The sequence below is a fragment of the Mytilus californianus genome, unplaced genomic scaffold (genome assembly GCF_021869535.1).
Source record: "Mytilus californianus isolate M0D057914Y unplaced genomic scaffold, xbMytCali1.0.p SCAF_1, whole genome shotgun sequence".
NCBI lineage: Eukaryota > Metazoa > Mollusca > Bivalvia > Mytilida > Mytilidae > Mytilus > Mytilus californianus.
In genome coordinates this window covers 135,166,463-135,193,462 of record NW_026262581.1, presented here as the reverse complement: position 1 = coordinate 135,193,462, position 27,000 = coordinate 135,166,463, and the positions used below count along the sequence as shown (strand labels likewise).

Here is a 27,000-nt window from a genome sequence, read left to right as displayed (position 1 = left end):
CTGAATAGACGGTCCACAAAACGCTACACAAAAAACTAAAGACTGAGGAACACTAACCCCACCAAACACCAGGAATAAACTCAAGTGCTTAGGAAAAGTTCCTGTTCCAGTGGTGACATCCATTATTTGGCTTATAGCAAGTACAAACTTAGTGATGTCACAATAAAGGAACGAAGAAGAGGTATTATATTTTGTAGCAATTGTTCTGTTAAATTTTGTGCAATTTACCTCCTCCATCATTCACAGGAAAACCTTATACTGTAAACCAACTTATTTTCGCGAATACTTTATTTCGCGTTTTACCCTTTCTAAGTTACTACGCGGCTATTTAATTTTGCGATTTTTTTATTATCTTGGTGAAATTTAATAAGTCATGATCCGAGTTTTACATATTCGCGACGATATATATTCGCGTTATTTTTCTACTCGCGAAAGTAGCTAAAATAAATCGCTCGCAAAAATAAGTAGGTTTACAGTATTCAAACATTACAAAAGCACATTCATATGAAATCTTTTCATCACATAATATGGTTTTCAATATTTAAGAATAATTTACATTAAAATTATAGTGCTACAATTAAGATAGGCAAATAAATTTAGGTGGAATTACTCTCAATGGGTATTGTATGTTGTACTGCTAATTATTTCTCATGAGTAATAGAAGTGAGGTATATCACACTATATTTGGGTTATAACTAGGTACAACGTTGATTTCTTTGTTTTTGAACTGTTGCCTGTGTAAGGACTATTATCAATTGATACATGTAGCAAGTAGTGATGTGAATGTAGTTCTAATTATGTGTGTGGTTGGATAACACTATTTTTTGTAAGGGGTCAATTTAAGTTTAATTGGTTTAGTAAACCTGTCTATCCAGTATAAACTAATAAAGTATTTAGCAAGTAAATTACGAAGTATTATTACATACTGATAGATCTAATACACCTTGTTCTTCTATTTTAGGATTGAGTAATCAATAAAGGAAGTTTAACCCAACACATATGTACATCACAGAACCCTTGCAACAACTCTCTGATTGGTCTATAAGTGGCCTGTTTAATCCACCATTTTCTACATAAGAAAATGCCTGTACCAAGTCAGGAATATGACAGTTGTCCATTCGTTTGATGTGTTTTAGCTTTTGATTTTGCCATTTGATTAGGGACTTTCCGTTTTGAATTTTCCTCAGACTGCGGTATTTTTTTTATTTTACTTTTTGCATGGCAAAATCTGTGGCCCTTTATAACATTCCCTCAGTCCAAAGGTTCCAGTCTTGCAGGACCTACCTTTTCTTGTCCTGAATATGAATGCATGAACTATTATATATAGATTGATTCAGTGATTTTTGGTGTTTTTTTCACTGTCAGCTCATTAATGTGGTGGCAGAAGCTGGAGAGAACCATCAACCTTCAGCAGGAAAATTGTCAATCCTATTCAATCAAGATTGGCGTGGAATGCGTCTGCCAATCAAAACCGCAGCTAGTGAAACAGTAGATGAACTAATTAGGACACTTTTGCCACTGGATGTTGGGTTATACACAATCATTTAACCCTTTTATATTTTCACACAAGCATACATGTTTGGTTACATCTTCACTCATGAAAGGAGTCATCATTTGGTATCTGAAAATGTGAGTCCTTTCAAATGTATTTTTACTTTATGGATTAACGAACAGGTGAAAAAAATATGGTAAGTTCAGTGCAGAAAGTTTATTTGTGATGGCATAAACATGTCGAAATTAACATATTTATCACACCTTCTTCAGAACTGTCCACCTTGTAAATAGAAATGCAAGTCAATCTTGATAAAGGTATAATTTCTTGTTTGATTGTTCTACATACTGGAGTATTAAGTTTCTAAATGGTCTTTATAAAGGACAATAAGATTTTTAAAGGTATCCTACATGTAAGTGAAGGCCTTTTAAAATTAATAAGTAAATAAACTTAAACAAACTTTTATTGAAAAATGAATGAAAGACACATGTGTGAGACATATATTTACACAATCATGATTAAGGTTATCAAGTATCAAGTATTTTCATTAATGTATTTAAATACTGATGGTTAAATCTCAAGGTAAACAAAACATGGACAAGTTGATATATATATATAAGTACGTCTGAACCAGTGACAACTCTACAATAGATTTATCCATCGGATCACCAGCAGTGATGGTGATACATGGCTGTGTACATTCTGTATATATATATAGATGATAATTATTCTTTTATGATGAACCTTACGCTCTACTTATACAGGTATGTCTGTTTGCCAGTTCTTGTGAAACTGTAAATGAATGCATTTAAGCACACCAAGTACAAATTAAAGTAATTGCATACACATTAAACGAAAAATAACACTATTGAATTTATGACAAGTACATTATAAGTATTAAAATTTTGCTACATTTCAGCAGTGGTCTGCGTTATAACTATAATGTTAAAACAATGGTAATACACAATTATTAAGTTTGTATTGACTCCAAATAAACCTTATTTAATAATTGCAATGAAAGGATCAAAATGTTTGTCTCTAAAGAATAATACAAATCATTGAGATGTGAAATATTGGCGATGTTGTCTTCCTGTTTGTGGATGTTGCTTATACCCTTAATTATGCACCTTTAGACCCAAGTAACATGGTTGTAGGTCATTTAGTATCCGAGGTTTGATGTGATGTCGTACATAACACTTAAAATAAGTCAGTGCAGACTAAATTAAAACCTCAACTTCCTTGAATCAAGCCGAAAATTACATATGTTTTTGAAGGCGAAAATATTGCAGTGACATGACAAAAATCATTGTTGATTATAAGGAAGTATCTGACATTTGGCTTGTGTTCGGAGCTGTATCTGATAACTCTTTCATTTCCAGTTTATGCATAGACAATGTGCTGGCAGTAAACTGAGCTGTTTCGATAAACATTTTTTTATAATTGGTTTCCAGATCAGAATCTGCATTACTAGCAGTCTCATGTGAAGAGGTACATCTCTTTTGTCCCTTTTGTAACTTTGTTCTCAGCTTTTCAGCTTCATCTGAAATGATAATATACATGTCATGTCCAAAACGTGTTCGATTCCCCCAAACGTGTCCACATGAAGTCACTGAACTGCAAAACATGTCTTACGGCGCCAAAGCTTGTCATTTGTATGAACGCTCGAACGTGCCTAATCCCCCAAACGTGTCCATATCAAGCTTAACTTGTTTTCTTTTACTGAATGATCATTTGTTTCCATATTATAAATACTTCCGTTATTTGGTTATTGCTATTTCATTAGCGTATATTCATTTTACTATTTTATTAAAAAGTAGAAATAAAGTACTTTAGGTCTTTTTTAAACCGGCAGTATAAGTGTGGCTTCTAATCAGCTATGATGGATGTAAATGTAAGCAGTCACACTCAGTTCAATTGTGGATATTAAATCAGATACCTCGTGTAAGGAGAATATCCCATTCCCTGCAGATTAAAACCTTTCTAACAACTCTTTCATGGTGCCATCAGTTGTATTTCGGAAGGCACCATTTTTGTCCTGATTCATTTTTGTTCTAGTGGCAGTTATAATTTCCGCAATTTTTATTTAAAACGACCTCTATTACATAACGGATATTGGAGTAGTGTCTTACTGAAGTCATAAACTGGTTATCAGATTTATTTATATATGATTTAATAGTTAATTCATATGTTACAGATTAAATTTGCAATTATGATAATAGTTAACAATGACCACTTCATCAACTGTGTCCCCCATCATAGAATTGCCGTAAACGTTATTGATTTCATTTTGGACATACATGTATTAGCGCTAAAAGACGTGAGACGTTTTGGCGAATAACAATTATCGGACACGTTTGGGGGTTATGAAATCGGACACGTTTGGGCGATAATGAATATTAAGGACTCGTTTTGGGGGGAATAGACACGTTGGAGGGAATCGGACACGTTGGAGGGGATGGACACGTTTGGAAGTGTTACATACATAAATTGCATTCCATTGAAAAATGTACAAAAATAGCCTTTTTTTTTCAGTTGATGTGTGCTATATAAAACATGATAGAGGATCAATCAATTAAAAGTATCAATGCATGTTGCCTATAGCTCCCTTCCTAGCAATGAAGACTTTTTTTACTTGCATAGATGTTTTGAATGTAAAATTTAGAAAATCATCTTTGCAATGATTTTATTGAAACAACTTCTAGATAATTAATTTCTGTTACAATTCTACTCCTTGGTCGGGTTATTGTCTCTTTGACACATTCCCCATTTCCATTCTCATTTTCATTTCTGTTGATGCAGTTGTAAACCAAATGTTGATATCCCCCTATTCTTATTGAAATATTTGTTAAATCAAATTTGAATAAATTTCATAGCTCACCTTGTATGACACTCTTCTCTAGGTCTCTCAGTTTGTAAACAAGGTCCATAGGTCTCTTGTTTTTCATCCAGAGCTCCAACCAGCGAGTACAAGCATTAGCAAGTTCATCTGATGTAAGTCTCTCACCTAACGGATGATTACCAACATCGCCAAAGGCACCATATATCTTTTCAGGTCGTGCCACTGAAACAAAATGTCCATATATTAAGAAGTGGTTCATGTAAAAGTTTTGGATTGGAGTAGATTTCTGACATGAAAATTTAAAAAAAAGAGACCCCATTTATATATACTTGATTGATTCCTCGATGGCAAAGGACGACAAATTAAATAACATACAATAGTATTGTGTACCAGGAGTTGCTCCATGGTTTACTTGAGAGGAAAAAAAAGGTTTCAAGTATAGTTTTAACTAGATTGCTGGTTTTGATTTCCAACCTGTATCTTACCGTATTTCACCGCCAGACATTTTGATAACTCTCTCCCCAACTTAGGAACCACTTTATCTGAAGTTTTGTATTTCATAGCATCAGCTGCTTCTAGAATGAAATCATCTGTAATTGTGTCCTGTTTTACTCGGGTAACAAGACTTTTGACATCGGTTATCTTTTCTATTAACATTTTCATGTTTGTGTCATCTGTAGACTGTATCAGCTCCAACTTTGCATCAATGTTGGATAAAATACTCTGGAAAAATAAAACTTCTCTTAAAAATGAGTACAGACATAACTAGAGATCTACTATTACTGCTTAATTGTTTGTAACTTTTATATAACTCGTTCCTTCTGTTGGTTATACTTGACGATAATCAGTATCAACAGTTGTGTTCTGTGTAATCATTACTGCAGTGGTCCAACTACAGTCTTTTTTCACACTTGCCTCCCGCATCAAGTGTTTCTTTGTTTTGATAAAAAAAGAAAATTCTAATGCAACATTGTTTTTAACGTTCATTTTGATTGGATAACGTCACCAATTTTCATGGCATCAATTGATGCTATGAAAACGTACGCACAAGCGCAGAAGACGTATGACAGATTTCAAATGTAGGATCTGACATTGTTTTCTGTCAGTTTTATTAGAATGAAAATAATAATATTGTATTTTAAGCTCCGACGCCATCAATTGGTGATTTTATGGTCGCAAATACCCGTTTACTGGCTCCTCTAACGCAACGCCAGTAAATTTAATTTGCGACCATCAAATCACCAATTGATGCCGTCGGAGCTTGAAATACAATACAGTTATCTCCTAAATAGATATTTTCTTGTTCGAGACATTTATGACTTACAAGTATATTGGTTGGTTATAAACTTCTCAATATCATTCCATTTAAATCATCTGATTTGCAGGATATGTTCGTCTTTTCTGTCTGTCAATCTACATTGATAAGCGGAAGCATTAATTATGATGAAGCGTTTTGTCTACATAAGACTTACCATTGACGCTCGAATCAAAACAGACAAAAGGCCAAATTAAATACAATGTAAAAGAGCATTTAAAACCGGATAGACCAAAAATGTAATGCCAAATAAGGCTAAGGTAAGGTAGAAAAACCAAGCGTTTGGAATATTCAATATTTTATAAGCAATTATTTATATATATAATAACAGTTGATATCCATTCATTTGATGTGTTTGAGCTTTTGATTTTGCTTTTTGATCAAGAACTTTCCGTTTTGAATTTTCCTCGGAGTTCGGTATTTTTGTTATTTTACATTTTATATTTGTTTGTTTTTATAGAGATTAAGATTAAAACACAATGTTGACTGCTGTACCCCTATTTTTGACATTTTTACCAATTAAAAATAAGTATGATGTGGTAAGAGTGCCAATGTATCAACTCTCCATCCAAGTAACAATGTATCAAAGTTAACAATTGCCTGTTTGTTTTGTTCACACATAGTTGTCAATATTTATGGAATTTTATGCGACTGGCATACAAGTAGTTAAAACCAGGTTTAAAAAAAGTAAAATAACAAAAATACCGAACTCAGAGGAAAATTCAAAACGGAAAGTCCCTAATCAAAAGGCAAATTTAAAAGCTCAAACACATCAAACGATTGGATAACAACTGTCATTTTCCTGACTTGGTACAGGCATTTTTTATGTAGAAAATGGTGGATTAAACCTGGTTTTATAGCTAGATAAACCTCTCACTTCTATGACAGTCGCATAAAATTCCATTATATTTACTACAATGCGTGAACAAAACAAACAGGCATAAAAGGTAAAAATGTCAAAAATATGGGTGCAGCAGTCATTGTGTTATAATCTTAATCACGATACAAACAAACAAATATGTCAACAAAGAAATACAAAAAGGCACATAGACAAAACACATTAGCAAAAACGAAAGACAAGAATACAAAACTTTATCACAGTACATTAACACAATGACGAAATGTATAAGTACCGAGCCACGTCAAATGGATATTACCAAAAAATATACTAAACAGCTAAAGTAATAATTTACAAAGACAAATAAAAGAACATTATAACACGTAATTAAGATGATAAACAACGTGAGTACCTCGAATCTATACTTCAAGACCATTCGTGTATTATTTGTGAAGTTGATAAGGAATATTTATCAACAAGGTCTTGGTATCTTCCGATGAACTTTTTTTCGAAAAAAGACAAGACGTTCTTTGACATAACCATGAGAACCCTGGTTCATCAACTTTCTACTCTGACCCTGGTGACGTTTTACTAAGTCTGAGTAGCAACTACAAGCTGTTGAATATCAAATGAATCGGGTTATCCCATATGCAGGTGAAGATGGTATATTGCTACTCAGGTGGGGGAAATTGATGATTTCAAAATTGAAATCGTCTCGTTTGTCAGATTTTGGTACTGATCGAGATGACCGATTATGTCAAATTCGAGGTATAAGTCTAAAAATGAGGCAGAGGAAGCCGTGTCTGTTGTTTCTTTAATTTTTAGTTCTAAAGGATATATTAATAGAACCCAATCAGAAAAGTTTGGATTGTTAATGAAAAGAACATCAATATATCTGAATGTGAACTTAAATGATCTGGCTTCTTTGATCTTCCAGCATTTTCTACTTAAGAAAATGCCTGCACCAAGTCAGGAATATGACAGTTGTTTTCCATTCGTTTGATGTGCTCGAGCTTTTGATTTTGCCATTTGATAAGGGACTTCAAGTTCTGTCAAATTGTGTGGTATGTTTTTTACTCATTGTTGAAGGCAGTACGGTGACCTATAGTTGTTAATTTCTGTGACATTTCTTCTCTTGTGGAGAGTTGTCTCATTGGCAATCATACCACATCTTCTTATGTTTATAAGACAACCTTCAACATTTCATCAACAGTAGATTTACAGAAAAGGTGGCATATAAGCAATTCCTATTTATAAAGCATTTCTAGTGATGTCTTTAATCCGTCATCTATTCTTTTAGTGATCCTTGATGTGATATAAAAGAGGGGCGAAAGATACCAGAGGACAGTCAAACTCATAGATCGAAAATAAACTGACAACGCCATGGCTAAAAAATAACCTTGTTTCTATTATGAACTAAAAAGTGGGGGTTCTGGCGACTTAACCTAGTTTCTATATGGGGATTCTGGTGACGTTTGGTAATGTTAACCCTATGGGGAAAAGGCAGCTCCCCAATGTGAGGCTAATTCTATGACGTCATACTCACCTAGTATGAGACTAATTTAAAAAAAAATCAATTAATTTCTTTGGATAACTTCGTTATTAAGTGTCACTAATGACAGCTAATTAGTTAAGTTAACCTATTTTTATAATGTTTACAAAGAAGTGAAAATCCCTGGCCTATTTATATATATCGGAAAAACCCATCTACAAATATTTATTCACCTACGGCTATAAAACCGATTAAGCTGTATACTTTAATATAACAACATAATTGTTTAATCAATATTGAAAGCGTGTTTAAACTTGTCATTATTGTACGAAATGACCTTTAACATGTTTAGACGTCTCAATAATCCGTTTAAAGGGAAATGGGGGGTTCTGGCGACTTTTTGTTAATGTTAACCCTCTAGGGAAAAGGTAGCCTCCCGGTGTGAGTCTAATTCTATGCTATTATGAGACTAATTAAAAAAATCAATTAATTTCTTTGGATAACTTCACCATCAAGTGTTACTAATTACGGAAAATAGTTAAGTTAACCTATTTTTACAATGTTTACAAAGAAGCGGAAATCCCCGGCCTATTTATAGATATCGGAAAACCCATCTGGAACAAAATGCCACTGTGCCACCTGTAGGTGGCATGGTAGTATTTCCTGGCCCAAAGGGATAATGATAGCCTTTTTAAATTTTCACCACTTTCTAACACTGCCAAAAATTCTACATATACAGTTAACTGATGTACTTTCATTACAATATTCAGAAATGAACTTGAATATGTATCATGACCGTTTACTTTTTTAGCTATCTTTAAAACCATAAGGCCACTAGTGCTTTTAGGTCTTTTATCATGCAGTGAATTCAAAATTTAAAAAAATTTCAAAATCATTTTCACCTGTATGTAAAATTATTTCATATTTTTCTACACCTGATTCATCCCTCAGTTTGGGTAAGTATGTTCAGTTGATACTGTATTGTTGTCCAATCACACTGTTCAGATACATTGACTAAAGGAGGGTACACAAAAGAGCAACCTAAATTCCGGAATGCAAATACTACCGTGCCACCTTAACAAAGACTTCACAAACTTGAAACCAGTCATGTATGATGCATAGACTTCTTACTAGGAAACATATTACAATAAAGAATATTATTCTGCATTTATTTCTTACCAAAAAAAAAAATAAAAGATTATACCCCTACCCCAGCTGGCAGATTTTCGCTTTTTTTTCATCTTACCATTTTTACTTAAGGAGTGAACTATATCCAAATATATGAAGCTTCAAATCAACACAGAAGTAAAACATGGTGATTCGGGTGGAATTATTGGATTGCCAACTCTATTTCTAGTTAATCTGACTGAAAGAAACAGTTGAAGTACCAAATCATGAAAAATGATAGTAGAGTCCATTCCACATTTTACAGCATGCCTTTCATTTCTTTAAGCATTTCCAGATTATGAAGGCAATATAACATGATTCTTTAGATGGCAGTTAACTATTAATCTAAAATCTTTTTGACAATACATGTACTAGAATATATCTCTAAGTTTACTGTTTGTCTATAACTCATGTATGCATTAAGTTAAATTATGTCCCCTTACATAATCAATTTACCTTTCTTGTGCTTTTCAGGGTCATAAAATCAAAACAATTCATGACATTTGCATGGAAAAAGAAAAAACTATTTAATCTTGCTGATATACAATCATAATCACATTCTTTGACCAAAAAATTGTTTTGTCAATGTAAAGAAACCTCTAATTCTATCTCTATTTCAGCTAAATATTTGGGCTAAATGAATAAGTAAGAACCCCTTAACCACTTGCTGGTTCAAAAAAAGCTCATACTGGTGTCATGTTACCACAGAACTACACATTAAACCTGAAGAAAACTAATATAGCTGTACTTGTGTGGAAAAAAATAAGAAATTATGCACTTTATTTATTTCGGTGAAAATTATAGGACGTAAAGGCAACTAAAATATGTCGCGTCTCAAACTCCAGTTGTTGCACATGTGTCAGACACTGCGAAAAGTTAAAGCCAGCATTTTTAATTAAAAATGTATTGCATGTTACATAGAAATTATGAACTTCTACTTTCTAGGTAAATTTTTACATTATTACCCACAGATCAGGCAAAATATGCTGAATCAGCAATTTTCACTCCTAGAGGCGGAATTTAAGGGCTGTTTTTATTCTAGTTGCCGTTAATCAACTTTTTAATGATCAACTTACAAATTGAATAGGTAAAAAAAATTCTTTATTGATCTATTGATAACATATATATCCCAGTTAAGGTGGCACGGTAGTATTTCCTGGCCCATAGGGATAATGATAGCCTTTTTAAAATTTTCACCACTTTTCTAACACTGTCAAAAATTTTACATACACAGTTAACTGATGTACTTTCATTATAATATTCAGAAATGAATTTGAATATGTATCATGACCGGATACTTTTTTTGCTATCTTTAAAACCCTAAGGCCACTAGTGCTTTTAGGTCTTTTATCATGCAGTGAATACAAAATTCTCAAAAATTCTCAAAAATTCATTTTCACCTGTTTGTAAAATTATTTCATATTTTTCTACACCTGATTCATCCCTCAGTTTGGGTAAGTATGTTCAGTTGATACTGTATTTTTTGTCCAATCACACTGTTCAGATACATTGACTTCAGTAGGGTACACAAAAGAGCAACCTAAATTCCGGAATGCAAATAATACCGTGCCACCTTAAATGTGGTATTTTCAAGAAAAGACAACTTCAAACGTCATAAGCGAAACCATGGTAAACAACCAGTCTAAAATGGTGGTGGTGTTACCATGACCTAAAAAGACGAATGCAAACAACTTCAAAGCGCTTAATGGAACCGTTGTAACATATAAAATCGGAGCAATATGATTGAATAAATTCGATCCGATAGCATTCCTGAAAAGTCAATATCATGATGTTAAAGATGTTATGAAGCGTAAAATAAAAGAAAGAGGTGGTATCTATCCATGAAGGTTAAAATAAGCACATTTTTGCTTGATAAAGGAATTTTGATGTGGTTATTAGGTGACCAGCAAAGACACCGTAAACGATATTTTTACTCTCCCTATTGTCTGCACGGATTTACAAAAGAAAGACTTTTGAACGATCATTTATTAAACTGCCAAACCCACGGACCCCAGAAAATTAAATATGTGTTTAAATTACAAAGTTATACGCAAACAGTTTAAGGTACCATACATTATCTATTCAGATTTTGATTGTCTTCAAGAACCATTCCTGGATAACAACGAGAAAGTCAAAAGACGAAAGACTACCAAACACATACCATGTGGCTTTGCTTTAAAAATGGTAGATCTAAGACCTGATAGGAGAATATGGATCAGTTTTTGACCAGATATAGCAGTTTGGTTCAGCATCTTATAAAACTACAAAATGGTAAATTGCACGGCAAGGTTATGAAAAAGATCACAGAACTAGTTAACGATGACATGGAATACGAGAAAGCTATCATAGTATCTATCAGGAAATATAAAGCTGTGTTCGAAAGCTATCTAGATGAAGCTATTGACACATAAACTAATGATGATAGTACTGAAAGCGAAGATAGTAAAGATGATGATAATTATGATGATGATGAGGAGGAGGAGGAGGATGTTGACGATGAAAGCTAAACTGTATAAATATGAGGACGTTTTACTCTGTATGTCATACTATATTAATCATTCTATGTGTACAGATGGCCTCTTGGGAAAAGTACTTGAGTATTTATTACAATCCAGCTAACCCAGTGAGTTTTTCATGGCCTGATAAACTTTCAGTCCTCACTTAATATAGAATACGAAAATGGCTACAACATACAGCTTGCAAAGACATTTAAAAAGGTCGTTTAAGCGGAACAAAGTTATCGTTATTGGAATAGACGATCAATGGGATATCGATTTAATAGACATGTCTAAATTTTCGAAATCTAACAGTGGATTAAATTACATATCATTGGTGGTTGATATATTCTCCAAAAATGTATGGCTAAGGCCTCTAAAGGATAAGAAAGGTGAATCTGTGGCGAATGCTTTGAAACATGTCTTATCAGAAGGAAGATCACCAAACAGAATAAGAATATATAAAGGACAAGAATTCAGATCAAGATTAGTAGAAGCTCTTCTGAAACAGAGAAATAATCAACATCTATTTGCCCAAAATACGGGTATCAAAGCTAATTACGTAGAAAGAGTGATCAAGATTATAAAATAAAAAAATCATGAGATGCATCACCAGTAAGCAATCTTATGATTATGTGGATAACTTTCAGAACTAACAGTTACAACAACACCTTCCATAGAACGATTGGCATGACGCCAGATAATGTCTCTCAGTCTAAAGAGACCAATTTGTGGTGGAAAATGTATTGGCCAACAAGAGTTCAACCTTAGACAAAGAATTTACGAAAACCTTTTGGTTTCAAAATTGGTGATAAAGTTTGGATTACATACACAAGAAATCAATTTACTAAGGAATACGATGAGAGGTGGAGCGGAGAGATATTTTAAAATATCTCAAAGAATATAACGTGGTGGACTCCCAATTTATAGATTTATTGATTTTCAAGGCGAAGAAATACCAGGGACCTTCTACCAATCAGACGTGCAGAAAGTGGATGTAAAGACGTTATTTGGGAAGTTGAAAATATTTTATAAAGGACCCAACAAGCAATATTATACGAAATGGCTACACTGGCCAAAAAAATTCAACTCTTGGATTAAAGCTCGCGATTTTCTGATATTTGAGAGAGTTAATTATCCCGGAAAGACTAACATGAAGTCTCGACAGTTAACGACCCTGCACGAAAGATAGCATACTGTTGGCCATTTCGTGAGGTTAAAGATACTGTTCATTGATAGATGATTCTCTAATTCTTTTATCTAGATGTAAAAACTGGTTAAAGTGAATTTTTTATATTGTAAAGACACTATGTGGATGGCTCTCCGACCTATGTCTGTCTAATTGACGGGGATATTAAATATTATATTAATCTAGAATGTTTGTTATTTAACTATGTGCCTACTGAACAATAATTACATATAATACGAAAACAGTTCGTAGTACACTTGCATAACGTCACTTACCTACACATTTAATCGGCACAAATAAAACATAGAAAGATGATCAACATCTGTACATTACTCAATAACGCCAATTAATTAGCCGTAATTAGTAACACTTAATGATGAAGTTATCTGAAGAGATTAATTGAATTTTTTAATTTGTCTCATAATAGGTGATTATGACGTCATAGAATTATCCTCACATCGCACTACTCTGAAGTTTTTATACGACCGCAAAATTTGCAGTCATATAATGGTATGACGTTATTACTTCTGTTAGATTCAAACAATCGAAACGACTGCATCTGCCATGAAGGAGAACATATACCAAGGAGCTATCGAAAACCATAAGTTGAAGAAAAACGATATCCATGGCCAAACTGAGACAAATTTAAAAACAAAAACAAAAAACAAAATTCCACAGATCACAAATCCTACATAGTAACACGAACCTAACTAAAAACCGAGGTCGAAATCGGATGCAATGGGAAGAACAGCAGTTTTTGTGACATCATGGGCACCTGTCGTAATACTCGGGTCAAAATCTGCTGGTGCTTCTTGTATCGAAAAATAGGAAAATGTGCCTTACTTATCCGAAAAAGTTCTCATATGTTACAACTCTTCATTGTCAAGTTGCTGACCAAATATGAAGTCATTCGATTCAGCAGCATCGAGAAAAGTGCGAGTAAAGTATTTGTTAGACGACCGGACGGATGAACAAACCCTCTTGGGTATGGGTATAGTTTTGACATTTTCTTTGTTTTCCATCGTTATATGAATCAGATTATTCACTAATTGATCATTTTAAAAGCAAAGTCCAAGGTAGTGTTCTCATACAAGTGGTTGCGTTTCAATGACCCTATTTCCAAGGGAAAGCCGGTCTCAGCAAGTCGTTATCATTGTCATTCCACTAACTTATTTCTCGGTTACAGTTACCATTTTCTTTTTCTTGAAAGTTTGTAAAATCTCGGAGTATCATTTTGCAATATAAATTTCAATTGCTTCAATCAAGATTATTTCTATTGGTTTTCTTTATACATAAACCTTGATTTATGAGCAGCATTAACCAATGATAGTCCAATACACACAGTGCCTTTAGTTTATAGTTTAGATAAATATTATACTATTATTTATTATATTTTAATATGTTATCATACCTCTGTTGATTCCATTCTCCATTTAAGTTCTGCATGACTTTCTGCCACTTCTTTGAACTCGTCATTACATATTTTTATCAGGAAGTTTAATTTGTCTTTTAGTTTATGAGTATCTCCGTCCGTATTTAGCAGAATATTTCCATTCCCTATGATAATATTACTTCCAACCTTTTCTGTGAGAGTCAATGTCAATTCTTTGCTACAATCGAACATTTCATCCTTTAGCAGCTTTATTTGATCTTCTTTGTCTTGAATTACAGCTTCTAGCTCTTCTAATCTGTTGCCATAGTCAATGACTTGTTGCTGCAGTGCCCTTTTTCTAATACCCCTAATCCTGCCTGTTCTAAAAACTTTTGATAGACGTCCAAAAATTCCAGGATTTCTTCCATTTCGTGCACTTCGTTCATTTAATGTTTCATTCTGGCTACTGACAATAACAGACGAAGTTTGTTTTAGTCCCATTGTTCCTGGATCTAGAAGTTGAAAAAGGTCAATTTACTTTTATTTTCAAGTTTAGCTTCAAATACATCTAATTTTTTTATAAGAAGTCATTTAATTAATTAAGGATGGTCGCTTCTCTTTTTTTTGACTCTTTGTCAGAGTATTCGGAATCCTCTACTAGTATTTTTATCCTTAAAATTGAGAATGGAAATGGGGAATATGTCAAAGAGACAACAACCCGACCAAAGAGCAGACAACAGCCGAAGGCCACCAATGGGTCTTCAATGCAGAGATAAAATCCCTCACCCGGAGGTGGTCCTCAGCTGGACCCTAAATAAAATTGTGTGCTAGTTCAGTGAAAATGGACGTCACACTAAACTCCAAAACATATAAATGAACTAAAATTAAAAAACATACAAGACTAACAAAGGCCAGAGGCTCCTGACTTAGGACAGGCGCAAACATGCGGCGGGGTTAAACATGTTTTGTGAGATCTCAACCCTCCCCCTATACCTCTAGTCAATGTAGAAAAAAGAAACACATAGCAAGTAGTGCAATAAAAATGTTTTGCCCGCTAATCCCTACTTTTCTTTTTATAATTTCACCACATATCGTTTAAAAAGTCATTTGTACTTGATTTTCATATGATGAAGACATAATCTTTCAATCAGTTTAATTGAAGCATTAGGCTGGAATGTCAATAACTGCTAGTCGTCCTCTGTTAATTTATGCATCATTGTCATTTTTCTTAGTTTCTTTTGTTACCTATTCTAACATCGGACTTCTTTTAAACTGAGTTTTTCTGTGCGTATTGCTGTGCGTTTGTTAATTCTACATTGGCTAGAGGAATAGGGGGAGGGTTGAGATCTCACATAACATGTTTAACCCCGCCGCATTTTTGCGCCTGTCCCAAGTCAGGAGCCTCTGGCCTTTGTTAGTCTTGTATGTTTTTTTAGTTTTAGTTCATTTATATATTTTGTAATTTAGTATGACGTTCATTTTCACTGAACTAGTACACATTTTTATTTAGGGGCAAGCTGAAGCCCTCCTCCGGGTGCAGGATTTTCTCGCTGTGTTGAAAACCCGTTGGTGGCCTTGGGCTGTTTTTTGCTTTTTGGTCGGAATGTTGTCTCTTTGACACATTCCTCATTTCCATTCTCAATTTTATTTTACAAAATATCAAAGAATCCTTGTTATTTCTCCATAGTTTTTGAAAGAACAAATATACCAATTTTAAATGTTTGAAAAATCTAGAGAGAATCATTTCCTGCCAAATTTTCAATTGACCCTACCTCAAAAACAAGAACACGGACCTTTCATATTTTTCTATTTTTTAAGTTCCGTTATTTGTATGCTTTCAAGTGATAACAGTCTTTTAAAAAGTTGTTATTTTGAAACAGTGCAGTTAGTAATAGTTGGGTTGGTGCGCTGGGTAAGTTCTGTGACTTTATCGCATTGTTGCGTCATCCATCGGAAGTGACGTTATACAGCCATGGACCGGAAATAAGTGTACCGCATGATGTCACCATACTTGTCGTCACGCATGCGCAATAAAATTTCCTGTCAAGTGTGACACTCATTACCGGTCTTTTAATGTATGACATCACTTCTTGTGGATGACTTGACAATGCAATGGCGTCACGGAACCTCCCCTGAACTGTCCCCTTAAACTTCTCACTTCCCCCCAAAAACAGGCAGGGTAAATTTTTCAAAGCAACTGATTATGAACTTGCATATTTAAGAGTGTAGTTTAAACGAAATTGAATATCAAGGCAAGCTGCTTACATCCAGTTCCTTTGATCTATGATGGATAACGTGGGGTACCCAAATTGCACCTATTTTGACAGTTTTTCCACCTGTATTTATGATCCAGACAAAAAATTTTCCATTTTGTGTTTATTTTGTAGATGTATCCTTATTTACTATATGGTTCCATCAGTTTGATTTTTAATCCATATTGAATCATAGAAAAATGGGTTTGAACCGACCTCCAAACGATCCATGATTCTGTAACGAAAATACTCAAATTGCATCCATGCTTAAATTCACATCCTTAAAAATCGAATAACAGGTGTTTTGTTTTATTTCTTCAAATATTTAGAACAATTTGACATTAGTCCATGCTTGCTATTCATTTTTTTAAGAAATGGATGCTCGTAACATATTTGATTTGCTAATTTTTAAAAGATGGCTTTTTGTGGACGTCGCATGGCGCATTTCCGAAGATTTTACTTTTTCCAGAGAATACTTCATCTGTTGATTTATACTGTAAACGTTTTGTGAATATTTAAATATATTCATCTATTTGAAAGACGTGCATAATGTCAAATAAAAAAAAAAAATTGTTTAGTCCATAAGAAAACTTGTATGATTTTCGCTGCTATTTTTGCTAAATTGGTGCTATTTGGGTACTCGATGCAATTTGGGTACTGTGACGTTAGCTATTTCCGCAGCAATCATACCACATTTCCTTATTTTTATTGAAACAACACCAGAAACAGATTTATTATGTTTTTATTTTTTTCGTCTTTATGTTTCTTGTATAAAGTACATCTTCTCATACACAGAAACGAAATTCAATGAATGAATCCTTGTATACTAGTAGTGCAAGTACACCGTATTCAATGTGCAATGAGAAAGATAATTGTAGCAGAAACTTTTAAAAGGGGTCTTATTCTACATCTGTGATTTGTGAAGGATCAACAACAAATTAAAGGATATTTACATTAAAGCACAGGATAAAAACTTGACTTGCACTATTCACATGATGTATCTAAACTTTATTAAATACATAGAATAATCAGTAAGTACATGTATATCAATGAAGGCTAATTGATCTATACATATTGCCTGTTATTCAAAGGATAATAAAAACACGAAGCAAACTTACCTTATCAAGACCACGACTTAATTAAACTTTGATCCCGTGGCCATATTGTAACAGCTTTTTATGCTTATAATAAAAATAGAACCTAGTAAGACGCTATCGATCAGGTCTGTTCAATATGTTTATATTTGATTTAAATGATTCGGTTTAAATTGTTAACATATATATGTATATAATTTAATTTTGGATGTAACGCGTCTTGTGATTGGCTGACGTTGTTTTGTTTATCAGCTCATAGACATAATTTTGTCATGTGACCGTGACGTCATCAACGTTTTTTCATGGTTTACTACGGTTTAAAATGGAATTTAGAATTAAATTATAAGAAATGACTGTAACATTTTTTCTGTCTATTCGAAATAACATAAAAAATGTGGTACACACTTTAAAATAACCCGCTACGCGGGTTATTCAGTGTGCACCACATTTTTAATGTTATTTCTTCATAGACAGAAAAAATATTACAGTCATTCCTTAAATATATATAAAATAATCCCCTTTTGTATGTCAAAATCCTATGAACTTGTAGGTAAGGATGAAATAACTAATCGTTTCGTACTGTTTACATGTCAAAGACATTTAACGATTGCTCTATGTGAATCATATGTTTAAAATTTAATTCAAGAGAAACCCATACATGCGTTCTATTGTTTATTTAATAATTGAACGCTTCTTTTTTATTTCATTGATGTGTTAAGCATTGACCGAAGCACATATTGTATGAAGCGCTAACTTCTTACTTTACACTTTTTATATTTTTCGAATATGTCAACAGACAAAATTGCCATACACATCAAAATAGCAATGTCCTAATTTTTATATGAATTACATGAAATGATCGATAGTAATCAAATAAAAACAAATAAAGATATGTTTTATTGCTATATTATCAATGATAACACAACAAAAATGAGGAGGAAGTTTAAATAGAGACTGAACTATGTCTACAAGTGTTACTTAAAACGCTAACTCGTTAACTCATGCTGTACTTGCGGCATACTAACGTTGTTTTAAAATATATAAAGGCGCAAGACCATAGATACATTATATCATATCATATTGACATATGTTAACTCAACATTTGAATATCATTCGGTTGATAGCCAATTGTCTATTCATTTTCATCCCCACATCCAAGAAACTTATTTAGCCATGAACGGTCGATGATAACAAATTTATTGTTTAAAAACCTATGTCAAGGTACTTGTTTTACCAGAAGGTCAATTAATTGTATTGGAAAGACACAGTGTAGAACGCCACATGCGGTGTGTTGAGTGTAGAACGCCACATGCGGGGTGTTGGCTATGTTTGATACGGGGTGGCGATTTTGAAGCGGAGAAAAAGCGATTAAGATAAGTAAAAGTATCATTTTTTTTTTTTAGAATTGTTAGCACCAAATAATGTTTTGCACGGAAAGAACCGAAACATAATCTATTTACAGCTAGCAGAAGCAGACGTTTCAAGTGATTTCAAGTACATTGACATTGGTTTTTAAACAATAAATTTGTAATCATCAACCGTGCATGGCTAAATAGGTTTGTTCGATGTGGGGCTGAAAATGAAGAGACAATACTACATTTTGAACGTTTTTCTGTTTTATACATTTATATTTGAATTGTTTTAAAGTTATTTCCAAATTTTACCAAACATTTTTTTGTTTGTTACTGTATTGCCAAAATCCAAATGATTTGTTATTCGAACTTGTTATAAATCCTAAATACCAACCCCACCATTTATTAATTTTCTTCAATTTTTGAAATGCTTACCCTATTTCTTCACGAAAAACCACAAATCAGCCCAAATCTAATTAAAAACAAAACTTAATGGGACTAGAAATGTAGCATGTAATGACTTGAAAATCTAAAACCGTTCTTAATTTTTATAACTTCGGCTTGTTTAGACAAGTGGGCTTTCTACGAAATGTACAAAAAGGACATTGCCAAAAGTCAGCATTAAGCATTAAGGCATGCAACAAGTTTGGCCATCCAATAGAAATAAGAAGATGTGGCATGTGACAACTCTCCATCCAAGTCACAATGTGTAAAAAGCAAAAAATTAAGGTCAAAGTACGGCCTTCAACACGGAGCCTTGGCTCACACCGAACACCGAGTAAGCTATAAAGGGCCCCAAAATGACTAGTGTAAAACAATTCAAAAAGGAAAATTAAACGTTCACCCAGTTATCATGCTGTACTTGAGCTTATGTTCCTGAAAACGTTTTTACGTGCAAAAATACACGAGAATGTCTAAATGGATGAGGACTGATGCATGTGCATTATTATTTATAGATAGATAGACAGGAGGAGGAGGAGGAGGAGGAAGGAGGAGGATTGTTTAACTGCCAATTGAAAATTAAATGCATATTAAGGACGAGAACATGAATATAAACCTTGCGTTGTACTAGACTAACACGTTGAGTCGTACAGAATATTTGCATTTCCTATGATGATATTGCTCTCAAACTTTCCTGTGAGAGCTACAGCAGTCACTTCTTTACTACTTCTTAATCCTTTAGAAGACCTATTTTCTCGTCTTTGGTTTGAACTGGAGTCTCTCGCTCTTCTTATCTGTTCCCATAGTTAATATTTTTTGTTGCAGTGCTTTGTTACTAACGCCTCTAAATATGCCCGTCCTAAGGAATATGATGGTAATTGAAATTTAAATGCATATTCAGGACGAGAACATGGTCTTGATACATGAATATAAACCCTGCGATGTACTAGACTAACACGTTGAGTCAAGCTTTTATCATTCTTGTTCACGGGGAAAGTTCCGAAACAGTCCGCAGCAAGACATGTCACCCTACACGGACACATTATTCTGACTCCGAGCAAACAATCATTTGCTCTTACTCCTATATGCCACGTTCAAAGTTTTCTTTTCAAAGTTCAATAGATGTTTCCCCTTTCGTTATCTATCTATTGCGACTACTTCCCTAATAATCAAACTATAGCTAGTTTCTACACCATTTAGTGTCTGATGTATAGTTGTGTCATTGGCAATCATACCACATCTTCTTTTTTATACTAAATACTGAAATCAAAAGAAAAGTTTCTATCTAGTTTCAAACTGAATACTTATATATGGTAGTTGAGGGAGCGACAAGCATAAAAAGATTATTACTTTATCATTACTTTATTTTCAAGCATTTTAATGGTCATTACATTTAACTATATGTTCCGTCTGCAATTTTACATAAATTTAAAAATAAACATGAGGTGTAAAAATTGCCAATGGAATTCAGGTAAATTTAAGTCGCAGTAATCAATGTTATGCTGTAGCATTATTGACCTAACAATTTTTTTACAGCTCCTTGATACAATTCAGTTTAGTTGATAAATGGGTACAATGATTGAACCGTTGAAAAGTTTTATGGTATCTAAAGGTATCTAAAGGTGTAATACCACCAAATCATAGTACATCGCATCCTGTTTCATACGAAAAAGGGTAGAAAAAATTATTCCCCTTGATTTTATCAGTTGTAGGAAATCAACCCTGCATTTCATTGCAGAAAAAAAACATTTCTGAGTTATAAAAATATATTTATGGTGTTTAAAAGCACCATTCTTTTTTTATTTGCTGTTTCCATATACTAATAGAGGAAAATCAATGGTGTTATTACTCCTAAAAATTTACATTTCAGACATATCATATTGGAAAAGAACGGATGTGTGGCGAATATACGCAAGGCAAGACGTCCATTGAATACAAAGAAATAATCGATAATTATACAAATGTCGTCTTATTGATCTATAGATATTAACTGAGTGAGGAAAGATTGAGTTATAACGAAAATGTGAGAGAGACCCGAAAAGCGGAATAAATTTACCCTTTAAAGAGTCATTGCATCAGCTTTCAATAATAACATTAATAATAGAACCTAATTAAAACCTATAGCCCAGTATTGAACAATATGTTTTCTGTTGATTTTAATCAATTGGGTTTAAATCTTTATATAGATATATTGATCTTCTTACGTTTGTCAAAAACCTTTGATATTAAAATATACTTATCAGTAATGACATAGTTTATAAATATTTGAATCATTCGTCACGTACTTGGTATTTGTCAAATGACATTTTATTTGTATGTTTTAGGCCTGATTAAAGTAAACTCATATCTAATACATAAATTATAGTTGATGACCGTAAGTTGTTCTAAATATGTCTCGATCATTTGTGTCGTTTGTTTGCTGTCTCATTAACGTATATTTCATGTCTCCTTTTATTTATATCAATGAGGACATTATAATCTTTGAATTGTCTCGTATAATGAAACTTTTCCAGTAAAAGAAAGGCGAAAGATACCAAAGGGATATTCAAACTCATAAGTCGAAAAAGAACTAACAATGTCATGGCAAAAAACGAAAACGATGACAAGACATAACAACGAAAACTAAATACTGAGCAACACGAACCCACCATAAGTATATAACGGAAGCCCATTTAGGACCTCCCGAAAATATAATTTTTATTCGATATCATAATTTAAATTGGTATCACGAATTCTAGAATTCGTTATCACAGATTAAATTCGTTATCACGAATTTATGGAATTATTATAACAGTTTTTGTTATTCGTAATAACGGATTAAATTCGTTATCACAATTTTTTTAAATTCGTGATAACGAACTTTATAATTCGTTATTACGGATTAAAATCGTTCTCACGAATTTGTGTAATTTGTTATCACATTTTTTTTGTAATTCGTGATTACTGATTAAATTCGTTATCACAGATTATTGTAATTCGTGATAACGGTTTAAAATCGTTATAACAAATTGTATGATTTGTGATAACGGATTAAATTCGTTATAACTATTTCTACGCATTTGTGATAACGAATTTAATCCGTTATAACTATTTATGAAATTCATTATAACAATTTTAATCCGTTATCACGAATTACCCAAAAAATGTGATAACAAATTCTACGAATTTGTGATAACGAATTCGATCCGTTATAACGATTTATACAATTCGTTTTCACGATTTATAAAATTCGTTATTACGATTGTAATCCGTTTTCTCTAATTCTTTGTCAATTTATCCCTTTCTGCACCCATTGTATAAAAAAAAATTAAACAACGTGTGGTTCGTTTGATCTCAGTTCTTCATTGGTTAAAATCCGATTATGACGTCGAATTTTCTTGCTTTCCTCTGAATTTCCTATTGTGACGGCATGAAAAAAGGCGACCATGCCTGATGACGTCACATAGAAAGAACACATCTTTTTGCAGATCATTCGAAAAGAAGGAATAAATTTGCCTGCGTAATGTTTGAAAATCATTAGAGAAACAGATTCCACAACCAAATCTCGTGTAATACGTACGATATTTATCCACTCGCGACAGTTAAATATTAAATATTTAAAACGCTCGGCGAGCCTCGCGTTTTAAATTTGAAAATTTAATTGTCTCGAGTGGATAAATATCGTATCACACTCGATGCAGTGGTAGAATCTATATATCTCGAATTACAAAAAAATGTGATAACGAATTTAATTCGTTATTTCGAATTACATAAACTGTTATAACTAATTCCGGAAATTCGTTATCACGAATTTAATCTGTTAATTATAACGAATTCTTCAATTCGTGATGATGATTTAAATTCGTGATTTCGATTTCAAATATATATTTTTGGGAGGTCCTAAATGGGCTTCCGTAGTATATAATGCTACTGTGAATTTTGCAAAATCAGTGATTTTGTAAAATCCTTTACATTTCAGGAGTTTTGTATAATTATAGAATTGTTATTATTTGTCAGTTTAAACAATTATAATGTGTTCACATTCCTTGGAAACTGTTATATATTATCTTATTGCAAGATAGCACAAAAGATCAATTATATCCATATTTTATCCATTATCAAAGATCAAAATCATAGAAATTAAAAGTAATTTTTGTTTAATGTAGGTCCTTTAATGATGAGATATGATGAAGGATAGAAAATCGTAATTCATCACATGAAGATATCAAATATTGTGTAGACATGTAAATTATTCTACAGAAATATAATAAAACAGGTCACGATGTATCTAAAAATAGTCAAAGAGGTAAATACGAAAGAATACCATCGTTTCATTCGAAGCTTTAGGCTTTAATAACAATGTAATGGCCTTGTAAACGTCTACGGACCCCTGCTGTTTTAACTCATCGCTACACTTCCTTCGGAGCGGAGATTTAGATTGAATGGCGGACCAGTTTAGTAAACGTCTAGTCGGAAGCCAAACATTAGCAAAGAGATATAACAGCTGATTTTATATGTGATTGACGTCTATGCTTCTTTCTATTTGTGTTGGTGGGTTACTATCTAGTTGAAGTTTACCCAATATCTCCATAATGTCGGTAACAAATAATAGTTCAAACATGTCTTATTTTCTTTTTTATGACAAAAATACATTTCTGATACATGTACATGGCTTAAACTTCTAATTAGTCATCTTACAATCCTAAGGAATTTGTATAGTGATTGTTACGTTTCTAAGTATTAAAACATCCCTTGCTATCAAATGTCTAGTTTGGGCATTAAATCCAGAAAAGAGCTTCGGACACACGAAATTTATACAATAGTATTTTCGTTTACTAGCACTGAGGTAATACTGCTGCTGGTAGACTCTCAGTTTCCGAAGGTATCACCAGCTTAGCAGTCAGTGCTTTCGTATTGACATGATTTATATCATACCTTTTTCCGGTTGATAAATGAGAATATTATTCAGAAACTAATTTTCCAACATCCTCAAATAAAGTTGATCTGAAATTAATTTGGCTATGCTTTTTGTGTCCCTTTTGGTCACATAACAGCTGCTAACGGCTCTACATATTCAAACATCCCTAGCGTTCAAATGATTGGGTTAAAAACGTCCTTATTATTTCATGATTTTTCAAAATAACACAACAAACCAAATACAAAATAAAAATCCAGAAGGAAACGACAAATTTGAATCAACCATGTTAACCTGCATTAAACAAAGCATTAAACAAAGCATTAAACAAAGCATTAAACAAAGCATTAAACAAATGCATAGAAACTCATCAAAGATACCTGGCTTTAGTGTGTTACGCTACACGCGCGTTAAGTCTTTATAAGACTTGTCGGTGACGCTCAAATTAAAGAAGCTGAAAGGCCAAACGTGTTCATTCTAAAGATTACCGGTCATTTAGATCAAATGTTTACGTTCATTTTAATATGGAGAAGAGCACTCCGATTACGTTTTATGGATGCAATATTGTTTACGTTTACGAATTCTTATTGATATAGTTTGTATACTGAGGTCTCTCATTTGTTCCCATCACTGATTACCTTTTTTCTCAAATTGTGTTTCTTTTATTAACTCCGTCTAGAATGCGCATGAAGTATTTGTCACTGGATATTAAGGAAGCAAACATCAATCAAGCATCTGTTAGATTCTATAAGATGTGAAATTTCTGAGTGTAAGATTGATTCATGAAATTCATTGAGAGTCAAACCGTCCAAGTGGTAACATTAAAAAAAATGTTTCAGGAGATAAGAAGGGGCAGTCATAAACCATTAGTCGAAGAAAACTGAAATATCCATGGCAACACGGAAAGTTTTCGAAAAGACAAACAACAGCCCACAATACACTATAAAAAATTACTGATTGAGCAACATGAACCCAACCCAACCGAACACCGGGTAAGAGTAAGGATCGGATTTCCTGCTCCACTACTAGTGACACATGTTCACTCCAGTTAAATCCACTGCTGAAAAGATACCTACAACTTCTTTGTATTCCATTCTGATGTTATTTTAAATTGTTATCAAATTGGTAATTGTATCAAGGGAGGTGCAAGTTTAATTGTGCTTTTGGTGTTGATGGTCACACATAATAAGAGCAAGACCCCTATTGACTTTGAGGTCATCATGTCAAAGGCCAAGTTTATAGTAACTAAATGTAAACTGAAGGTTGTTTCCAGGTGTTAAACTGGATTGTAACATTACTTGGATAAAATTACTTCTAATAAGAAGAAAATACAAGCGTATTTTCATTAAAACCTATAACGTTTTATTCTCTTAAATGTGTGATCAAAGAGGATTTTTAAATCAAACTATCGATTTTCGACATGTTTCAATATAATATCAAAACTGTTTATGTTGGATTTTTGTCTCCTTTTTCCGACCATCATAAACTTAGTGTTATTTGCAGCATTAGCCAAAGATAATAAAAAACATTGTCAATCCTTTGTTCATAGTGCTTTTAGTTTACAAATTTTATGAATTACTAATATTTATAATGATATATGAATCACATATGAGTTATTTTTATATATACTCATACCTCTGTTTATTTCATTTTCCATGTTTGTTCAGCATGCATTTCTGCCACTTCTTTGATCTCGTCATTACATATTTGTATAAGGGAGTTTAGCTTCTCTTTTAGTTTATGTGTATTTCCGTCCGTATTTAATAGAATATTTGCATTTCCTATGATGATATTGCTCCCAAGCTTTTCCGTGAGAGCTGCAGCAGTCATTTCTTTACTACAATCTAATATTTGATCCTTTAGCAGATATATTTTCTCGTCTTTGGTTTAAACTGGAGTCTCTAACTCTTCTAATCTGTTCCTATAGTTAATGATTTGTTGTTGCAGTGGTCTGGAACTAACGCCCCTAAATATGCCTGTTGGATAAAGCATTCGCATTGTCCATTTACCGGTGTAAAAACAATTCATTTCGAATAATAGTTCACATTTAATTGCTTTATTTCTTTTTGTTTTCTTTTTCCTGAATAATCAAACGTAAACTCTGAAATGCAAAGATAACAAACTACACTATTCATTCTAGTTTCAAGAACACGCATATATAGTCATACTGATTAATTTGATATTGTAGTTGAGGAAGAGACATGCGTAAATATATCTCATCTCTTAGTATTATCAAGCGTTTTAATAGTCATTGTTTCATCTATGTTCCATCTTCAATTTCAGATATACTTTAAAAAAATGTCAGACGTATAACTTAAAATTGCCAATGAAATTCAGATAATCTTAGCGGAAGTTATCAGGATTATGCTGATGCAATATTGACCAAGCATTTGTTAAAGCTCCTAGATAATGGGTATGTCTAGTTGATTTATGAATATAATGATCGAACCTTTGAAAACACCCGGTAATAAAAATCAACAAATAGTTTACATTTTTAACAAACCAATTGAAAAAGATAGGCTATGTAGCAGATATACACGATGCAAACTATTCAATGAATATAAAGATATATTCAGTAAATATGTGTTGCCTTATTGATCTATAGAGCCTACCTTGTTATAGGAAGATTGAGCTATAGTGAAAATGTGAGAAAAATCCCAAAAGCGAAACAAGTTGGAACTTACCTAAATAGTGCAACAACTTAATTTGACTTTGTTCCAATAGTCCTTGCAACAGCTTTCAATGGTAAAATTTTAAAATAGAACCTA

The 27,000-nt window shown here is 33.0% G+C and overlaps 1 protein-coding gene across 4 annotated transcripts; it reads right to left on the bottom strand.

The window, feature by feature from the left end:
- Positions 1-1,937: 1,937 nt before the first annotated feature.
- Positions 1,938-27,000, bottom strand: LOC127735615 (uncharacterized). Of its 4 annotated transcripts, XR_007998535.1 has the most exons (7): positions 26,917-27,000; positions 25,868-26,333; positions 14,239-14,711; positions 5,656-5,744; positions 4,817-5,054; positions 4,371-4,553; positions 1,938-3,032 (listed from the first exon to the last, which is right to left on the bottom strand). XR_007998535.1 is itself a non-coding variant. In XM_052245847.1 (6 exons), exons 2-6 carry the CDS (start codon positions 25,887-25,889, stop codon positions 2,806-2,808), a joined length of 1,143 nt encoding a protein of 380 aa, XP_052101807.1. In that variant the 5' UTR covers positions 25,890-26,333; positions 26,917-26,992; the 3' UTR covers positions 1,938-2,805. The 4 variants fall into 4 exon arrangements, 3 of the variants coding, with proteins under 3 accessions (XP_052101807.1, XP_052101816.1, XP_052101824.1); XM_052245847.1 differs by lacking the exon at positions 5,656-5,744 and having other exon boundaries at positions 26,917-26,992; XM_052245856.1 differs by lacking the exons at positions 5,656-5,744; positions 26,917-27,000 and adding an exon at positions 26,845-26,903.

What these genes read in the sequence shown, in the direction of transcription:
- LOC127735615 (XM_052245847.1), bottom strand. Translation starts at nt 25,889, where the DNA reads ATGGAAAATGAAATAAACAGAG. An exon ending in ATGTCTGGCGGTGAAATACG is followed by an intron (nt 4,554 to 4,816) that starts GTAAGATACAGG and finishes ATTTTGTTTCAG; the next exon opens with TGGCACGACCTGAAAAGATA. An exon ending in AGAGAAGAGTGTCATACAAG is followed by an intron (nt 3,033 to 4,370) that starts GTGAGCTATGAA and finishes TTATCATTTCAG; the next exon opens with ATGAAGCTGAAAAGCTGAGA.